This window comes from Mus caroli, chromosome 1 (genome assembly GCF_900094665.2).
Source record: "Mus caroli chromosome 1, CAROLI_EIJ_v1.1, whole genome shotgun sequence".
NCBI lineage: Eukaryota > Metazoa > Chordata > Mammalia > Rodentia > Muridae > Mus > Mus caroli.
The window spans coordinates 125,336,375-125,355,474 of NC_034570.1; the positions used below are offsets into that span (position 1 = coordinate 125,336,375).

The 19,100-nt window shown below is 49.6% G+C and overlaps 1 protein-coding gene across 7 annotated transcripts in view; it reads right to left on the reverse strand.

Moving 5' to 3' along the window:
* Atp2b4 (ATPase plasma membrane Ca2+ transporting 4) overlaps positions 1 to 19,100 on the reverse strand; it is a 96,922-nt gene that overhangs the window by 25,245 nt on the left and 52,577 nt on the right. For 5 of the 7 annotated variants that reach the window (XM_021168876.2, XM_029477607.1, XM_029477600.1 and 2 more), the window contains 11 exons: positions 11,379 to 11,576; positions 10,627 to 10,884; positions 9,996 to 10,121; positions 9,448 to 9,576; positions 8,057 to 8,092; positions 6,474 to 6,635; positions 3,661 to 3,875; positions 3,095 to 3,337; positions 1,945 to 2,186; positions 1,292 to 1,523; positions 273 to 452 (listed from right to left, as the gene is read on the reverse strand). In XM_021168876.2, coding sequence (XP_021024535.1) covers positions 273 to 452; positions 1,292 to 1,523; positions 1,945 to 2,186; positions 3,095 to 3,337; positions 3,661 to 3,875; positions 6,474 to 6,635; positions 8,057 to 8,092; positions 9,448 to 9,576; positions 9,996 to 10,121; positions 10,627 to 10,884; positions 11,379 to 11,576 — 2,021 coding nt within the window. The remainder of the gene's footprint in view (positions 1 to 272; positions 453 to 1,291; positions 1,524 to 1,944; positions 2,187 to 3,094; positions 3,338 to 3,660; positions 3,876 to 6,473; positions 6,636 to 8,056; positions 8,093 to 9,447; positions 9,577 to 9,995; positions 10,122 to 10,626; positions 10,885 to 11,378; positions 11,577 to 19,100) is intronic. The other 2 variants (XM_029477616.1, XM_029477631.1) reach the window with 1 other exon arrangement.

Consider the following 19,100-nt stretch of genomic DNA (forward strand, 5'->3'; position numbering starts at 1 on the left):
GCTAAAAAAATTATTCTTTGAGTTAAAGAAACAGAGAGATAATGAAGTTAGTGATTCTGTCTCCCATTGAGACAAACTGAACAAAGACAAGAGGACACCCCACTCACTGTACGAGCAGCTGTTGGGGAAGGGATGTCTCACGATGGATTGATTTTCATTTAGAAGCCAGCCATGTGCTCCTGCAAGCCCCAGATGCTGCACACTAGACCTAGCTCTTCATGCCCTTGAAAGTCGTGCCCTCCCTCCCCTCCTTGCTCCCTCCACCAACTCACCTCACCCTTCTCATTTCGGATAAGTCTGTTGAATTCTTTGCCTTCCAGGCACAAGAAGTCATCTTTAGGAGTCAGAATGCCACATTTGGTGGCAATGGCCCGGGCTGTGTTGACATTATCACCTGTCACCATTCTCACAGTAATGCCAGCCTGTTTGCATTTGGCAATTGCATTTGGTACCTAAGGGGAGCAAAGAAGAAAAGGAAAACTGGCCGTGAGCTTGGTGATCTATGGCTCTGGCTCAGCTCTCACTCCTGTGGAGACAGAACAGGGGCTCTGTCTGATTGTTCTTTATAGTGCTCAGTGTCCCCTTGCTAATATGTTCAGCTCACAGAGGACATTACATTTCACTCATGATCTCCTAGGTTGAAGGGGAATTTGCTTTGGGAGGCAGATGTGTCTCCTTCTTCAGGGTCCCTGGGAGGTGTGGGCAGCGCCTGGTGATGTGGCCGCTGATCTCCTCCCCAGAAGCAGCTCTATCCACTCTCTGCCCATGTGGTCCAGGCTCCCACCCATGAGCTTACTGAAATGACAGGACACCCTCACCATTTTAGTTTTTGAACTTCCCCTGGCACCTAGAATAGTGTTCTGCACACAGGGACTGCTCAGAAAAGAATATGTCGGTTGAAAGAAGGTAGCTGAAGAGTAAGTAAGCTGTCTTCTGGTTAATTCTGCCCCTGACGATTCCTACTTACCAAGTAATAAGCCCAACAAAATTGTCACTGCCTGCCCCTTGGATAGCATAAACCCTAGGGAAGCTGTCTTCTACTGACTTGGCACTCCACGGCTGATGTGGAAAGGAGGTATTGGAGAGTCATCTGTCTCCGTAAGTGACAAGTAGTTAGGCAACGTGTCTGGGGTCGTGGCTAGGCCAGAAATTCACTCCTGCTTCCTGTGACCCCCGAGGTGGTTCATGTGGTTTACACTGGACTCTGGACCCTAAGCAGTGGTCAGCGGAGAGACAAGCACTTCTGCTTTCTGGCCCTTTCTCTTCACTTCGAAAAACGGGCAGGCCTTACCTCTGGGCGCACAGGATCCTCAATGCCCACCACTGCAATGCAGATCAGCGAAGTGAGAATCTCACTCTCAATGTCCCACGAGGGCTCTGTGTCATCGAAATCTCGGTAAGCTAGGCAGATAGTCCGGAGCCCTTCACTGGCCATGGGCTCAATGACAGTGCGCACCATATTATCTCGGTCCTTACTTCTGAACATTTTGATTTCTCCTTCCTTGTTCAGAATTCGATCACACCTGGGGAGAGAGGCACATGGTCATCGTATGCTCACCAGCTCCTTTGAGCATGGTGACATGGGGCATATCCTGACTACCTCCGTGAACTCACTAGGAAATGGGAGAGTCAGACTGGTCCAGGCTGAATCCTGACTGTGGCACTGTTAGCTGCTCTCTCTATGAGAACATTGTGCAAGGTCACTGTGTTTATTTCCCCTCTGTAAAATGGGTCAAAATGGTACACCACCTTGCCGAGGTGTGAGGGTTTATTAAAGGAGTCAGCAAAGTTCCTAAAAGCAATGATTGTCCTGAGTAAAGGCTCAGATGTCACTACCTGGCTGCAGGGTCACTCATCCTTCAGCCTGCTTTGGCATGGTCCCTCAGACATTCTTGGGAGGGGGTGGGGATCTCAAAGGGGAAAAACAGGAGGAAGGGGGCTCACCTGCGCAGCATTATCTCAGAGGCGCCCTTGCTGAACATGCGGAAGCCCCCTTCTGGCTTCCTGATGACAGTGCTCATGGACTTGCGCACTGAGTTGAAGGTGTACACCTTGAAGAGCTTCTCCTCAGGCACCTCATTGCGAACTGCTTGGTAGTCCTGCTTCAGGTCTATGACAAAGCCCAGCAGGCCACACTCTGTCTTGTTGCCTACTTGTCGGGGTAGGCCTCCCTCCTTTTCTGGAGGCTAAGAGAGAAAAGAAAAACAGAAACAAAAACAGACATAGAATTAATGGGTGAGAGCTCTGGACCAGAGAGAAGACTTGAGCAGGTCAACTTGGTAGGCATACCAGTGCCCACGGGGGAGGCACCATTTGCTGTTCTTTCAAAGGTGACATTGTCTCACAGTCAAACAGGTCCTGGGGACCTTACACCTACTCTATGGTAATGAGGTGTCTCATGTCCTGGAAGTCATATTCTAAAGCACTCCCTGGTTCTGGGAAATGAATAATTAAATGTGGGTTAAGTACAACTCTTCTGTAGACGCTGCCATATGTTTACCCTGAACTGCTTGGTAGTCCTGCTTCAGGTCTATGACAAAGCCCAGCAGCCCACACTCTGTCTTGTTGCCTACTTGTCGGGGTAGGAAACAGAATGCTGGATGGCAGCTCAGACGGGATGAATGATAGAGGGTATGGTGGGTTGAGCCTGCATGGCCCCCACATGCTCATATATTTGAATACTAGGTCCTCAGTTGGCAGAACTGTTTGGGAAGGATTAGGAGGTAAGCCCTTGTTGGAGGAGGTATGTCAAATGGGTGTTGGGAGGGTCTTTGAGGTCTCAAACACACTCATGTCCTCCCCAGTGTGCTCTCTGCCTCTTGCTCCTGGATGGAGCTGTGAGACCTCAGTAACTGCTCCAGTGCTATGCTTGCCTGCCTGCTGCCACGTTTCCCGTCATGATAGTCATTGAGTTCTAACCCTCGGAAACTGTAAGCCCTCCATTAAACACCTTCTTCTATAAGTTGCTTTGGTCATGGCGTACGAGCACAGCCATAGAAAAGTAAGTGGGACAGAAGATTTGTTTCTGGCAAAGTTGAGTATTGCTTCTCCATCACCCAAGCTGGGCGCCCAGGCGATGGATAGCAAAGCTTACCTGAATCTTAGACGTGTAAGCACAGTTGATGGAGATGCCATTGACAATGAGCTCCAGAACCTTGGGTGGGAGGACGTCGGGCTGTGGGACCTGGCGGTAGTGAGTGCCCCCGATGTAAGCTTGCACCACGGTCATGCGGTTCATGGTCAGTGTGCCTGTCTTATCGGAGCAAATGGCTGTGGCATTGCCCATTGTCTCACAAGCATCCAAGTGCCGTACCAAGTTGTTGTCCTTCATCATTTTCTACCAAAGGAAAAGAGAAAGGAGTTGAAAGAGGACCAACAGGGTTCCCACAGATGCAGGCCGAAGGCTAAGCCCTAGTCCACATTTTTCACTTGAGTTCTAGTCCTGCACAAAGATGCACTGCACCATTACTTTAAGATTCGACTCAGCTATTTAAACAACCAACTGAAATGGCTATTTTTCCAGAGCTAAGGATTTCTGTTCACGGGGGACTCCCTAAAGTGTCTAAAGGGCAGAAGAAGAGATTATCCTTCAGTCGAACAGTATAGGGTACCCTCCCTTTCTGTCTCTGTCCTGAAGGAACACTATTTTTCCAGGCTTACCTTTACAGAGTAGGCCAGTGAGATGGTGACAGCCAGTGGCAGCCCTTCTGGCACAGCCACTACCAATACAGTGACTCCGATGATGAAGAACTTGACAAAATACTGAATATAGACAGGAGTGCACTCAGGAAGCCATGCTCGGCGCTGGATCACGAAATTGTCAACCACAAAGTACAGAATCAAGATGACAACTGTGAGGACAGACATGATCAGACCTGTCCAGGGCAACAAGGCACACGGACAGGGGTCAGCTTGCTATGCTCTTTCTAGACTTTTTAAAGCTATAAGCTTTAGAAAGTTATATTAAAATCTTCTCCCCATTCTGTTGCTTGCATTCAATGACATTAGAGGTTTTGTTTTTACAAAACGAAGTCTTTAAACACAGTGGTTCCAAAGATACCAAAGATACAGATTTTGTTCTTAGCCCATCACCAACCTGACTCATATCCTTGTGTTAGTTGTTAAACCTCTATGGGTTGAGTTGCTAATTTAACTTCTTCAGTCATAAATAAGAGGGCTTGCTGGGTTATGGTGGCATAAATCTGTAATTTCAGCACTTAAGAGACGAGGCAGGACGATCATAAATTCAGCCCAGCTTAATCTACCCCTCCATCCCCCAAACCCCTAAAACCCGACCAAATGAAACAAAAAAGAGTAGAGTACGCTAGGACACACGCTTCTTCCTAAAAGATAATCTTTACTTTTAAATGGCCGGATTCCACAAGGCGAAGAGATCAGTTTGCACCTCCACTCAGAGCACTAGGCCTGCCCCACCGCCCACAGAGAACTACGAAGCAGACCACAGAGACTTGAGCACTCTGTATCATGCATGCTACATTGAACGTTAAATCACTCAGTGCAAAGCTTCCTGACATAATCCCCCCACCCCCAATTTTTGATTTTTCCTTTGTTCTTGAGATTTGTTCAGAGATTGGGCCTGAAGCTCCTTCTCTTACCGGGTCATGGCCTTGAGGCCCTTTCTTCTAATAAACTGCAACGTCTGAAGGGGACTGTGTGTCAGCTACAGCCACACACGGACTGGCTGCCGCTGCTTGCTTCTGTTCCGTTAACAAGGTGGCCTATATTTTATGATTGCATTCCAGAGTTTACCAAGCAGCAACTACGTCTGCCCACTTAGTAGCTTACGGCTTTGACTTTCCCTCTTGAAGGTTCCACACGCTAGTTCCAGTGTGTCCCCACAGTGCTAGCACGTGTCACCTACATGATTTCTCCTATCATAGCATGGCATAAAAAGGTCTCGGCTTTCACAGCTGAGTCTCTACAGCCCTAGGAGATAGCTACTATTGTTCCTACTGTTACAAAGAGAACGCTAGGGGTCAGAGACAGAAGACACTGGCAGGGTGGCCATCCTGGTTTGCTCGAGACACAGCAATTTCTGGGACTTTCAGTGAAAGAAAATTTCAACCACGTGGGATAGTTTGTCATCTTACATGTTTGGGGGGAAATCAGTGGCTATCCTGAGGGTTAAGGATTAATGTATACCCAGCAGCAGTACAGTATTTGGGGGACACTCGTATTAAAGCCATATCAATGCTTCAGGGGCTTTCTTCACAGCAAGGCCATGGGGGATAAAGTCAATGGCTTCACAGCAAGGCCATGGGGGATAAAGTCAATGGCTTCAGATTGATTAGTTTGGCTTCGGATTGATTAAGGCTAGGACTAGCGTAAGGAAGCAAGGTACCTATGGTATAAATTTAGGGAATCTCTCTCTCTCTCTCTCTCTCTTGCTCGCTCGCTCTCTGTGGGTTGGAAGTCATCTTGTTTATGTCACCCTAGACTAGATTGATATGTGAAATAAGAAACTGGAGACCAGTGGCCAATCTCTAGGTAATTCTTATCCCCAAGGAAGAATGAGGCTCAGGAGATCTACTTAAATGTTTCTGACCTGGGTACCTGGCTCAACGATTGCCTTTTGTACTCATAGCTCATCCACAGAGAGTCTATATTTAGGATTTCAAGGTAGTCAGAATAAGCTAAGTACTGGACTGGACTGAATTGGCTAGGTCAGTACACTCCCTCCAGAACTTTCTGTGATACTCAAATGCTCTGACTTGGTGCTGTCCACTAAGACAGCTACTGGGCCCATGTGGCTACTCAGGAGCAGGCTGTAGACGGTGGCTGCTGTTGTGTCTATCACAGATCTTTGGAAGCCCTCAGGCTTTCTGAAGGTAGTCTGCACTTTAGTAAGGACATCTGGAAAATTGTGCCCATAGAAGCAGGCTGAATATGGTGGTGGCAAGCAGAAGTCTGAGGTCACAGAATACTCACTGACAGACCACACCTCAAGGGACACTGCATAAGGGAACCATCTTCCTGCTGTTCCCCTTGGCCAGAGGATGGAGGGGAGGGGAGGTGTGGGTGATGGGGAAGCCACTTGTCACTCTGGCTATAAGACCCCTCTTGTGAATAGAGCTGAATAGACTAAGCAGTCTTCCTTGGTCTCCGCATCGTTACTGTGTATTTATTGCTCTGTGCTGGGCCACAACTAAGGAGGGAGCTGCCTAAAGCAAACTCTGTTCTTGGAAGGATTCCAGGACAGTTGAAAGTTCTTAAGGTCTCCTTCCTGTTAGCATGACCCCCCCCCCCCAATATTTGTATGAAAGAGACCTCAGGCTATTAACCTTTCTACATAGGAGGAAATCTCTTTCCTTCAAAACCCAACAGTGACCTAAGATACAGCTCTAGAGCTCAGGAGCCACCCAAGGGCCAGTCCTGCTGGATGTGGTGAAGCAGCCAGCACATGTGGCGACATCATGTCAAATCTGCAAGGGGAGGCAGGCTTAGTCACTCACCCGCCTTCCCGATCTGCACAGCCAGGCGTGTGAGCTTGCCTTGCAGCACCGACTTCTCCTTCTTGGGTATCCTGGTTATTTTCTTCTCCTTGTCCTCACTGTCGATCCCCTCTTGGCTGTTGAGTGGCTGGATTTCCAAGGCCACTCCATCCTGGGTCTTTGCTAGGGTAGACACACGAACAGAGCAAGTGAGCAGGCAAGAATATAGCAGTGGACGGCAGGCTGGTGGAAGGCAAGATGCCCTTCTGTCTTCTTCCTGGAATGTTCCTTAGACCCCTGACTGGTCCTCACCCATGCCAGACACAGGACTCCGCTAGCGCCTTTGGGACATGTCTGACAACTGGAGATGAGGCCGAAGATGCTTCTCAGTCTGGATTTTCTCTTTACTACAACTCCCTGGCACCCCTCAGAGCCACAGACCAGGTTTATAGCAACAAGGGGATTGATCACACCATGGAGGCCATCTATCCCCTTAATAAGCATCCTCTCTGGAATCCAGACCTTAAAACAGGGAATGTTTACTATAGAAACGGACCAAAGGGCTGATGTTTCTAGAACATAAGGGCCCTAGTCTATTCTGTTAAAACCTCCTTCTCCCAATCAGGGAAGAAAGACAGATGCCCACCCCACCCCACCCCTCCCAAGACCAAAGTTATTTTTCAGCTTCTATATAAGTTGAAGGACAAGGGAAGAAGGAGGTACAGAGCAGGACCTGAGTTGAGTATTTTGGGGTGGGGGGGTGGGGTGAAGAGAAGAAGCTCCTCAAAAGACACAGAGGAAGGCAAAACAGAGAGCGGGGCACATCAAACCCAGGGTTTCCCCTTTGGAAGAAGAATAAAGAGACCTGAAATTCAAGTTCCTTCTCCTTAAGCCCAGGTGCTCCAGTCTGGTGACTTTATTTCTGAAGAATACTATGATGTGTGCAATGGGGGAAAAACGACTCTAGGAGCTACCTCAAGACTATTTCCTGCTGGTCCCCGTCCCCCTCCAACATCACTGTTTGCTAGGAACTCCCTCCTGAGTTAGGGTCTCTTCTGTCGGATGCACAAACAAGACGGAGATGGGATGCAGACACAGCCACCAAGAGAAACACAAACCATACCAGGAGGAACAAAACAGAGACTGTGGTGAGAACAAAGAAAGAAGTGGGCAGAGAGGCAGAGGGAAATGTCTCTTTCCAAAGCCTCAGAGCAGACGAACAGAGAAGAAATACAAACCAGAAGACACCCATGAGGCGGCTAGCAGAGGAGGGTGCAGGGACTGCCTGGCCAACACCTTCCACCATGACTGACTTCCAACCCAGAAACTGCCGCTGCTGCGGACAGTGAAGCAGAGCTCAGCACTCTGAGAAGAGCGGATCGGTACCAAAGAATTGTGGACATTGCTTCCTCAAGCCAACAGCAGAGGGTGCTGCTGTTCTGCCTGGAGCCCACCCCCAGATCTCTGCACCATCCTCAGGATGAGGCACTGGGCCACAGAGGCAGATAACAGATTATGGAGAGGGCAGGGAGGCAGATGGCCTGGAGAGGTCTGGTTTGAGCGTGGGCAGGTAGAGATGGAACGTGAGTGGGTGGAGAGGTTACCTTTGTTGCGATTTTCAGGGGCTCCTTGTTTTTTACCTGTTTGAACAAGAAAGAAAAAGCGGGGTGGAGACCCAAAGTAACTAGAAAAGAGATGATCTGATATCCAATTCTGTCCTTTCCCAGCACAGAAGGGTGACAGCGAAGGAGGAGGTCTGCGGGGCAGGGTGATACTTGGAACGGAAGCTCACGTCTCTGCTCATTCATCCTTCCTATCTCAATTCAAATGAATCCCTGGGAGCCAAGCATCAGACAGCTGCACACACGGTCATGCCTGAGCTTCTCCGGCAGCTAGGAGGGAGGATGCTCCAGTCTTGAGTCATAACTCTTGAGAAAATGAGGGTGGGAGTTAGGGAGAGAGAGGCTGGAGATATCTGTCTGTGGCGAGGCCCTAAAATGCATCTCCAGGTCAATTCAACAGGCCCTAGGCAAGCTTTCTAGGTGTTCAGCTGAGGGCAGCTGTAAAAATAAATAGCTGGGTTCTGAGAGATTGTTACTCTGTCATAAGCTTCCCTCTACTAAGTACCTCAGATGATTCTCAGCCAAGTGCTAGAAACCCTTTTCTTCCCACAGGAAGAAGGAATGCTCAGAAAAAGGCCCGAGTCTGGCTTTCGCATCTGGGTCTCTTTCTCCTGATGTTCCTACCTCAGGAAGAAGCGAGTGACCAAGACTAGGGTAACTGCGGGATGAACATAGTCGCTAGGCTCCCGATCTTCCAGCTGTGCCTCTCTTCAGCGGGGAGCCCACAGTTTCTGTGGGATCCATGGTTTGCTTTAAGTCCCTTCCCTCTTAGCTGAGATGGTTCGTTTTTACCCCTCAGTCCTTGAGGAAGAAGGGAAGGGAAGAGGAGGACGACATGGGGCAGTTCGGCTGGAGCTCTTGCCTGCTCTTTCAGGCTGGGCTACCCCTCACAACCTACTGAAGACACAGGGACTGAGGAAATGCAATCTGACCTGAGGGATTTGAGTCAGGGTTTGATGGTTTTCAGTGGCGCTCCTCAGAGACACAAGGTCGATGAGTGTGTGTACGCACGCACGTGTGTGTGTGTGTGTGTGTGTGTGTACCTTCACATATGTCTATGTACCATGGGTTTGCCTGGTGTCCACACAGGCCAGAAGAGAGTGTAGGATTCTCTGGAACTAGAGAGCTGTAGATGGTTGTTAGCTGCCAATGTGGGGCCTGAAAACTGAACCGGGTCCTTTGAAAGAACACGTGCTCTTAACTACCGAGCCACCTCTCCAGCCTCACAACTGACATTTGCATCTTGCCTAGGAGGCTGGGTATCTGTTGCTTCATCCTGGCAGACTTTCCTAACAGCTTTTCCGTCTGGATCTGCTCTCCGACCTTTAGTTCAGTCATAGAGATGAGAGAATCTCATTTGGCACGCCCCTTACCTTTCTTCTTCTTGTCATCATCTTCTTCTTCCTCACTAGCCCCTAAGAGGGTGAAGATGATTCCAGTCTGGGAGTTGACCCCCACAGCAGTCACCACCATCCGTCCAGAACCTTCCATCACATGAGTCCCTACAGAAGGGAAAGGAGAAGGCAGAGAGGGATGAGTGCTGTCTGATGTTCTTAGCTGTGATCTGTTAGGAAATACAAACGTAAGAGCATGGTGCGCCCTTTCCTCTGTGGATTGTAATTAATTTAGTAGGCAGCAAGGAAAAGCTAGATGAGCCTGTTTAAAACAGGCCAAGGAGACAGAGGTTAAGGTTAACATGTTAACTTTATGCCACCCTCTCAAACAACAGAACTTCTGTAACACTTAATGAAAAACGTCTTTCAGGTTACTGACACCCCTGCATCAGGACTACCCACGTTTCTACTCTGACTTAAACCAAGAGAAGAAGAAGGCTTGGAGCCAATAGAGGGAAGAGAGCCCAGAACCCTTGACCCTACTATCTAGAGGCTGTGATAAAAACCTGGGCACCCAGATACTATACCCGAGAGCAACATGGGGTCTTTGTCCGGAGTCTTCTTGACATGATCCGATTCTCCTGTCAGAGAGCTCTCGTCAATCTTCAGATCATTTCCCTGGATTAGGATTCCATCTGCAGGCAGCAGGTCACCTAGTGCATAAGGGAAAGGGTGACAATAAGGGAAAACGGGTAAGACTTGGTAGGGGATAGTCATACGGACCTCCATCCAACTCCTCCACTCCACCTTAGGGATGCTCTCCTGATGGTCTCATGAGAATGTCAAGAGCCTCCACATAAAGGGGTAAAGAGGATATAACTCTAGAGCTGCGTTGGGACGCTGTGGCAGAGGGCTCACCTATACTGCAATGACCCTGGGTTTGATCCTTAGTGCCACACATATCCTGAATCAAAACCTTCCTGTGGCCTAAATATTCCATACTTTTACTCCTAAGCCATACAGGACAAAAGTCTGACAACCACTTGGACGAGTTTTGGCTATGGCTTTCTTCAGAATTTCTTCCCACAACCCCCTTAAATTCTACCTGACGGGTTAGCAGAGGCTTTCAGAAACTCCCAGCTCCTCATGTCAATGGACCTATTCTTCAGATGTCTGGGGAGGGGGATGTTGTTGGTTAGAGAAACATGGTGCTCTCACCGTATTTGATCTGGGCAATATCTCCCACCACAATCTCAGCCACTGGGAGTTGGATAAGCTGACCATTCCGGATAATGGAGAATTTTTGCTCCAGTTCAATGCGACTCTGCAGCCCCCGGAACTGCTTCTCTTTGCTCCAGTCATTGAAGGCTGTCACAAGTACCACAATGATCACCGAGGCGAGAATGGCTGCCCCCTCAATCCAGCCAGTTTCTCCTTCCTCCTCTTCTTCTGGGCTACTTGCAATGTGACCACAGACTATTCAGAAAGGGAAGAAAGAATCATTGAAATGAGGGAGGTATTTACACAACCTCCACAAGGCGGACAGTCACGAAGAGAGAACAATAGAAAATTAGACTCTGAAGTGGAAGATTTCCAAGGAAATCAGTCGGCTGGAGCTATCTCTCATCATTACTAGGTCTAATTTGTGTTAGCTACTAAACAGCACAAAGTATGCCCATGCAAGTCACAGGACGTGCAGCCAGGCTCACTGCTATTTCCCCACAATGCCAATCACTATGGTTGGGATACACTAAGAAGCAAAGGTAAGGACACAAGATGGCTGGTGTTCTGAATAAGGATGTGGTAGGGGAAGGGGAACGGTTAGGAGAATGGCTTACTAGCTCTCCTTTGTAGAGCCTGCTGGGTAAGAAGAACATTTTGTACTATAATCTGAAAACCACTGGTACTTAATATGGTTGGTGGTGTGGAAAGGACTCAGATCAGCCATGTGCAGCAGCTCAGACACTCACTTTCATTATCTCCACCCGGAGGTCGGTAGAAGGACAGGACCAGGGAGATGATGGCTGCGATCTCTAGGATGATGAGCGTGACATCCTGCAGGGCTTCCCACACTAATTCTAAGAAAGTCTTGGGCCTTTTCGGAGGTATCACGTTCTTTCCAAAAACAAGTCTACGCTTCTCCAAATCTGCAGGGTTCCCAGATAGACCTGAAAAGGAGACAAGAGAGAGAGAGAGGCAGAAAGAGGAAGGCACAGGGTGGAGTGATATCAGAAGTCAAGTTAAAGGCCTATTTATTTAGTTATTTATTTGTCTGTGTGTCTCTCTGTGAAAGGTGTTGTGTGCACCTGCATGGGCCAGAAGAAGGCATCAGGTGTCCTGGAGCAGGAGTCACAAGTGCTTTCGAGCTGCCCCATGTGGGTGCTACCACCACGATGCAGGTTTTCCTAGGTGTCCGACCAGCAAGACTGTCATGGTTGAAACCAAGATGTAAAAGCCAGAATCTAGTATAAGGCAGGAGTTCCTTGTCAGCAAAGGTGGATGGATCTTTACCGAAAAGAACTACAACTCCTGAGCAGCCCACACTTGATCCTGCATCGAGGCTTTGTGGCGCGTAGAAAGGAGAAAGGTCGAAAACTACCCTTGAGGCAGAGAGGCAGAGAGGCAGAGAGGCAGAGATGCAGAGATGCAGAGATGCAGAGATGCAGAGATGCAGAGATGCAGAGAGGCAGAGAGGCAGAGAGGCAGAGAGGCAGAGAGGCTCAGAGGCAGAGAGGCAGAGAGGCTCAGAGGCAGAGGCAGAGGCAGAGGCAGAGGCAGAGGCAGAGGCAGAGGCAGAGGCAGAGGCAGAGGCAGAGGCAGAGGCAGAGGCAGAGGCAGAGGCAGNAGGCAGAGGCAGAGGCAGAGGCAGAGGCAGAGGCAGAGGCAGAGGCAGAGGCAGAGGCAGAGGCAGAGGCAGAGGCAGAGGCAGAGGCAGAGGCCAAGAAGCTTGTCTTGATTAGTTGACTTGAACAATGGGTGAAAATGGTTAAAAGGCTCATTTTCTTCCAGAGGGCCCTTCTGAGAGGTACCTTAGGGCTAACTGCTTTGAAAGACATCAGTGTGTGTGGTCTGACTTAAGAACCAGTGTAGGGGTTTGTAAAAGACATTAAAAAAACAAACAAACAAAACTAAGAGACCCCATGTCCAGTTATGATTCCTGGGGCTGTGGAGCAGTGAGCACGTGCTCAACCAGCCTAGTTTGTTCAGGGCTTTAAAAGTTTAAAAATGAATACGGGTGACAAGCTGGCCTCAGGACAGGGCCTTTTGCTTCTAGCGACCAGGCTAAGTAAATGTCATCTGTTCCTTGGGGGCTGTGCTGCACGCCAAGGCCCTAGCTCTAAGAACAGAAGCACAAGAATGTTCTTGGGATGCACAGGGACTCTTTCTTCGGAGTGAGTATGCAAATTCTGGCAAGGACCCGAACATGCCGGCTCACACGTGCTTGGGCCAGAAAGAACTAGCTACCTGTTCTTGGTCATGCAGGTGGAGGCAGAGGCTACCTGTGTGTCTTCATTCCAGGTTCTAGGAGCTGTAGATCACTGAAGTAGAATTCTCAAGGCAAGGCAGCCTTAGTTGTATCATCCCTGCCTTTCCATTTCTCATGCAACCCCCAGCAAGCTGTTTTACTCAGCGGCTAAGTACTTGGTATCAACTAGACAAAGTATTACAGCTCAGAATAAGCGCCAAGCAAGGTTACAAAGTTTCTAGATGATGTACAGTTAATGACAACCAGCATTTTCCCCACTAAAATAGAACATGTAACCCTAACACCTCTCTCTCCTCTCTCTCTTTCTCCCCCAGCATGCGGGGTGGGGGTGGGGAGGCAGAATTATACTCAGTAGCTTCCTGAGAATCCTGGCCCCTCTTTAGGGTTCAGAGGTGGTGGGGAAAGCCTGCCTAGCAGTCAATCCAAGTTGGTATTCATTAAGTTGTTCACATATTTGCAACAAATTAGATTTTTTTTTTTTTTGGCTTTGGTTTTGGCACTGGATGCTGTTGGCTGCCCATTCGATGGGTTCCCCCACAGGTAGGGTGGGGCACTCTTTGTCTTGAAAACAGGTCGGCAGCCAAGGACACTCAGAATCCGGGGGCAGGGGATACTCTACTGAGCTTCACACAAAGCAAGGAAATGTGTGTGCCTGGAAGGAGCAAGGACAGAGTGGAGGTCAGGATGTCAGGGACTCCACACTCGCTCAACACGGAGGCCTCCCAACCACAACCCCAAGGAAACAGACAGGCTCGGTGTGTGGGCGAACATTCTCTTTCCACTGAACATTTGTTGGGGGGGGGGGAGGTCCATGAAAATGGGCAAGCAAGTTCGCAGGGAATATGGCCTGCAGGGTGGGATGTGGCCTCCACTCCCGGGAACTCATAAAATAAATCAGCAGCAGCTGGAGTGGAGAGCCTTCTGGCTCTGAGAGAGAGGAGTGTGAGACAGGCCCTAGGTGAAGTCGGCCAGGATGGCAGAGTTAGGATCATATTGTGAAGGGTGGGGCTGGAGGCCATTTTCACTCATTAGGAGGCAAGGGACAGGGAACTGTTTGGGCACACGGTGCCTGAGACTGTAACCCAGGGCCCTATAACCCAGCAGTAAGCCCCTCACTCCAGCTCAGCAGACAGTCGGGCTCCACCAGGGAGCAAAGCTGCTTTCAAAGCTAGAAAAGCCTCATTGAGCTCTTTTCCAGACAGTCCTCAGCCTCTTCTGTCTGCCCTGCCCTGGGAAGTCAGGTTCCCAGTGGGAAAGGCAGGGGAGGGTCTGGGAGAGGAGTGTTCTGGGCAGGGCATCTGGGTGCCCAGGCATGCAGGGGCAGGGTGGCCAGGAGGCGAGACTTGCTGATTCTTTGCCCCAGGGGACTGAATAGAGCAGGGCTTGAGCCAGCTTGGGATTGCAGCTCTGGGTGGACAGATCGGTTTGAGGGGATTTTGTGTCACAAAGATGTAAGATACACAACACAACACACTGGGAGGGAACCACCCTTCCCTCCTTTTGGTAAGGGAGAGCATTGTGAGGGCAGTCGGGATGTCAGATAGTAAACACCAGAGCCTGCTGTGGCCTGTTTCCTTAGCACTTGAGAGATTAAAGCAGGAGGATGGCCAGCTTGGACCACATGGTGAGCTCCCGGTCAGCCTGTGCTATAGAACCCCATCTCTAAAAACCTACTAAATATCAATTTAAAGGACTAACACCCCTTTCAAGGTGAGTCTCCCTGAGCAACCTACCTCATCGTGCAGGGTAGGGGTGACCACCTAGCTCCTTAGGTTCTCAATATTCTAATGATCACCTCCTGCCCCCTCCTCTGCCCACAAAGATCTTTTCAAAGATGTAAGGCAGTGCATGTTACTCACTTACTTAAAACCCGATGTGGCTTTTACTCGGAGTAAAGCTGGGCACCGAGACCTTTGATGGCCTCTAAGGCTACTTAGGAACCTCCAGTGTTTATCTATCTCTTCCCACTTCCCAGTCTTCATAGCGTTCTGGCTCAGCATACCTTCCTTTACTCTCGGAACACACCTCCTACCCCTCCTTCCGTTTCTGCACATGGCTGCTGCTGCTGTACCACCCCCTTCCCTAACAGAACCTCTTCCAGGGCTGTCCTTCCCATCTTTCAGGTCGCTGTCCCCATCTCTGCCAGGCTAAGGCTGTCCTCAGCCATGGCGCTCACCATTTTCCAGTCTGTTCTACAGCTTCCCTCTAAGGTCTTCTCATCCCTTACCACGGAGGCCTTATTCATCCATTGCTTGCCCCACCTCCTTCCAGAGCAGGGTGCTTGGCTTTGTTCTTAAGGCCTATAGCAGCAGTACCTGGCACAAGGCACACACTCAAGCCTGGTGAAGGAACCCAGTGGATGAGTAATGACCAACATTCATTGCTAATGCTAATGTTCAAGTGATTGCTGTGTGGCAGGCACTGCAGCAGGCACACTTCGCTTCTCGTTCAAACATCTGTAGCCAGTGGAGGAAGTTATCATGAACCCAATTTGATGCTCAAGGCAACTAAGGCTTGAAGAGGTCACAGGTTCCTTGCATTAGCAGGGGCAGGGTCTGTATCACCCACAGGAGGCAGCTGGTTGCCAACCTCTGACCAAAGGATTCTGGGACACGAGAACAGTAGGGCTCAACGGAGGCTCCCTTCTAAGTGACCAACTTACCCTGTTTGCTGGAACTTCCAGGCATATGGCCATCTTATTTCTTATGCCAGAGTGTTTACACAGTCACTTGTGTACCTCTGAGCAAGCCAGGGCTGCCTCTGCGGGATCCTGCCTTTTTCCTGTTCTCAGGGATGGCGTGTCAGGTTCATCAGAGCCTGGGCTCACTAAGTTTGAACTCACTAAAGGCTCCTATGCCCTTTTCTGGACTCAAGCAAACAAAACAAAATACATTCTAGATAATATAAAAAGGTGGGACTTGCCCTCACCTAGATGTTTCCTCAAAGTGACATGCTTGCTCCTCTCTTGCCTCTCTCTCTCTCTCTCTCTCTCTCTCACTCACACACACACACACACACACACACACACACACACACACACACACACGCACACACACGCACACACGCACACATGCACCCAAGNCACACACACACACACACACACACACACACACACACACACACACACGCACACACACGCACACACGCACACATGCACCCAAGAGTGCTCGTGACACGTGTAGAAATTTGTTTTTTCCTTTTCACTATGTATGGTCTGGGGGATCAAACTCAGATCATCAGATCTGGCAGCAGGGACCCTTCCTCACTGAGCCATTTCACCCGCCCCACACCCATTAGCTATTTGCCACCCGTCTGTCAGGCTCCACCTTCAGTCACACAGACTGTACAAAAGCTTCCTTAAGAAGTCAAAGTCAAGTGGCTGCCCAGGTTCCCAGAGAGCTCCGCAGGAGGCCAGGGCGGGCCCTGGATGTTAGCCTGAGTAGCCTTGGGAATCCTCTCTGACATGTGGTGTTGCGCAGGAAAGCCATGTGGGGCTGGGAGCCCTGCCAATTCCCAATTTTGGGCTTTCCACTTCATTCTTTCCACCCAGAGAGGCTTTCCAGCCCTGATCTCAGCAGCTTTAACTTTACACAAAGACTTGTCCAGCCCAGAAAAATGTTTTGGGCCCTGAACTCCACAGTGGCTTCTCAAATACTTACACAGCCTCCTGGAGAGGGAAGGAGGACTTGGCAAGAAGGCTATTCAGAAAACACAGGAAAAGGGGTTTCCCGAGAAATTCTCGGGGAAATTTCGTCCTCAGACAAATTTTCATAGAGAACATGAGAGACAGCCCCACCCAAACTGAGAGCGCTTCTAGCCCTTACAACCAGGCTGAGCACATAAGTTGGGAGAGGCGAAGAGAATGTGAGTATGTGAAGTCACTGCCTGCAAGCATGCTGGGAGCTGCAGGGTGTCTGCTCCGGCTGGGCAGGCCAGAGTCAGGAGCACTGGTGTCTGCTATAAGCCTGTGCAGGACCCAGGCTGGGAGGAGTGGAGCCCCAGCCTATAGCGATGTGGCTCCAGCACGAGAGAACCAGCACGAGTGAACTCCTGTTCACACTAAAGATGGTGTGGGTAGAGGCACCGTTTATCAGAATCGGCTCAGCCCCAGAAAGGGTGGATCTAGGTCATGAGGGACTTCCCAGCTATCTGAATTATGATGCCTTGCCAGAGGAGGTAGATGAAAAGCCTCTTCCACACAGACAGTGCAAGGGAGACATTATTTGAGGTTGACTAAAGGCAGTCATTTCTTTTGGTACATAAGAATAGACATTGGGGTACATTTCAAGATTTGGGTACTAGCTCCACGGTAGAGAGCTTGCCTGGCTTACAGAGGACCTGGCTCCTTTCTCAGTCCTCACCTCTAACATAAAAATCTATCCTCAAGTCCTACTTAAAACACTTCCAAGGCTTCTAAGGGGATGAGAGGCTTAAGATCAGAGGTGTCTGCAGATGGAGCCAGCTAGTGCTCCTGACCAAATGCTGTGCTTTCAAGTAGCATAGGACACCCTTCCTGTCCCAACACCTCCTCTTCAACACAGGCACAACCAGGGGGACATGCTGTCCTGGACTCCCAGCCTTGAGATGGAGGAACAGATTCAAGGTCAAAGTAAGAGGACATTGGACTAGACAACACTGTTCCCTATAGAGTGGTCTTGTCTGCAGGGCCTGTCTTCATCATGCCCCTGCCCCCAGCCCCGAGCCTCCTCCATCCGAGCTCTAACACAGGGGAGACAAAGATTCCCCAGAGCCTTAGCCCTCTTTACCCTTCTGCTTTGTCACCTTCCTGCATTGCATGCACTTGCTCCTCTCTAGCCAGTGTCATTGTCCCAGGGTTTACACCTTTGAGCTAAATAAAAATAGTGAAAACCCCATTCCTAAGGCTAGCTGCGACTGGCTGCCTCAGTCAGTGAGAGAACACCAATTTTCTTTCCCTCCTGCTGAAGGCTCAAGGCAACACAATGGGTTAAAAGTCTATGGAGGAGGAGCTGGGGACATAGCTCAGTTGGTAGTGCACTTGCCTAATGTGTACAAAGCTCTGGGTTCGATTGTCAGCACCATAGAAAACAAGAGGGGGCAAGTATAATATTGACATCCTAGCACTCTGGAGATGTAGACATGACAATCAGAAGTTCAAGGTCATCCTTAGCTACAGAGCAAGTTTGAGGCCAGCCTAGCCTACATGAGACCCTGCCTAAAAAAGGAGAAAAGGAAGGGGCTAGAGAGATGGCTCAGTGGTTAAGAGTACTTGTTGCTCTTGCTGAGGACCTGGGTTCAGTTCCCAGCACATACAAGGTGGCTGTGAGCCATCTCTAACTTCAGTTCCAGGGGGTCTCATGGCTTCTTTTGACCTCCTCTGGCTGGTACCGGGCATGAACATAGTGCACATATATATGTGCTAATAAAACCTCTTACACATGAATAAACTATAACTAACTAACTAACTAACTAGAAAAAAGTCAAAGTAGGAGCCAGGAATGGAGCATACCTATCATTTCAGCATTTGAGAGGTTGAGGCAGGAGGATCTCTGTGACTAGAAGGCCAACAAACAAACAACAAACAAACAACGCACTCACCTCAAACTAGAGGCTGGAGTGTAATTCAGAGGCAGAAGGAATAGGAGGCTACTATTCAAACACTAAATAGATTAAAAAAAAAAAAAAAAAAAGGCAAGCCAAACTTAAGAACACACTGCAATGCTTGGAAGAGTTGCTGCGGAGCTGCTGAGCTGGCCAGCATAGAGGTCCTATGCTGGTGGCGGGGTGGGGTGGGAGGAGGGAAAGGAGTGCGCTCTCAGGCCCAGAAGTTCTAGCTATACTCTCAAGATCTCTAACGCCTGCCTAGTACATCGTGTCAGCAAACTCAGATGCTCAGCTCTGAGAGAGGAGAGGCTGGCTGGCTAAGGGTAGGCAGAGTGTGGAGCTGGGCCTGGCTAGCTCTCTCCTGGCCTCACTCAGCTCTCAGCATGAAGCTTAAACCAGACAGGAAAATTCAAGGGTGCTAGAGGCCTTCCCTTTTTGGGTGAAGGAGGGCACTTACACCTCATTCACCCCCATTTTCCCCATTCCTCCTACCCTCTACCTCCAAATGTTAGCAGGGACCCCTCTCACTCCTCCACAGAGCATTAAGAATTTCTCTAATGCAGCCGCTGGCCTGGCCCACACTGCTCACACCCAGGCCAGCCAGCCTCTTTCCAGATGTTTG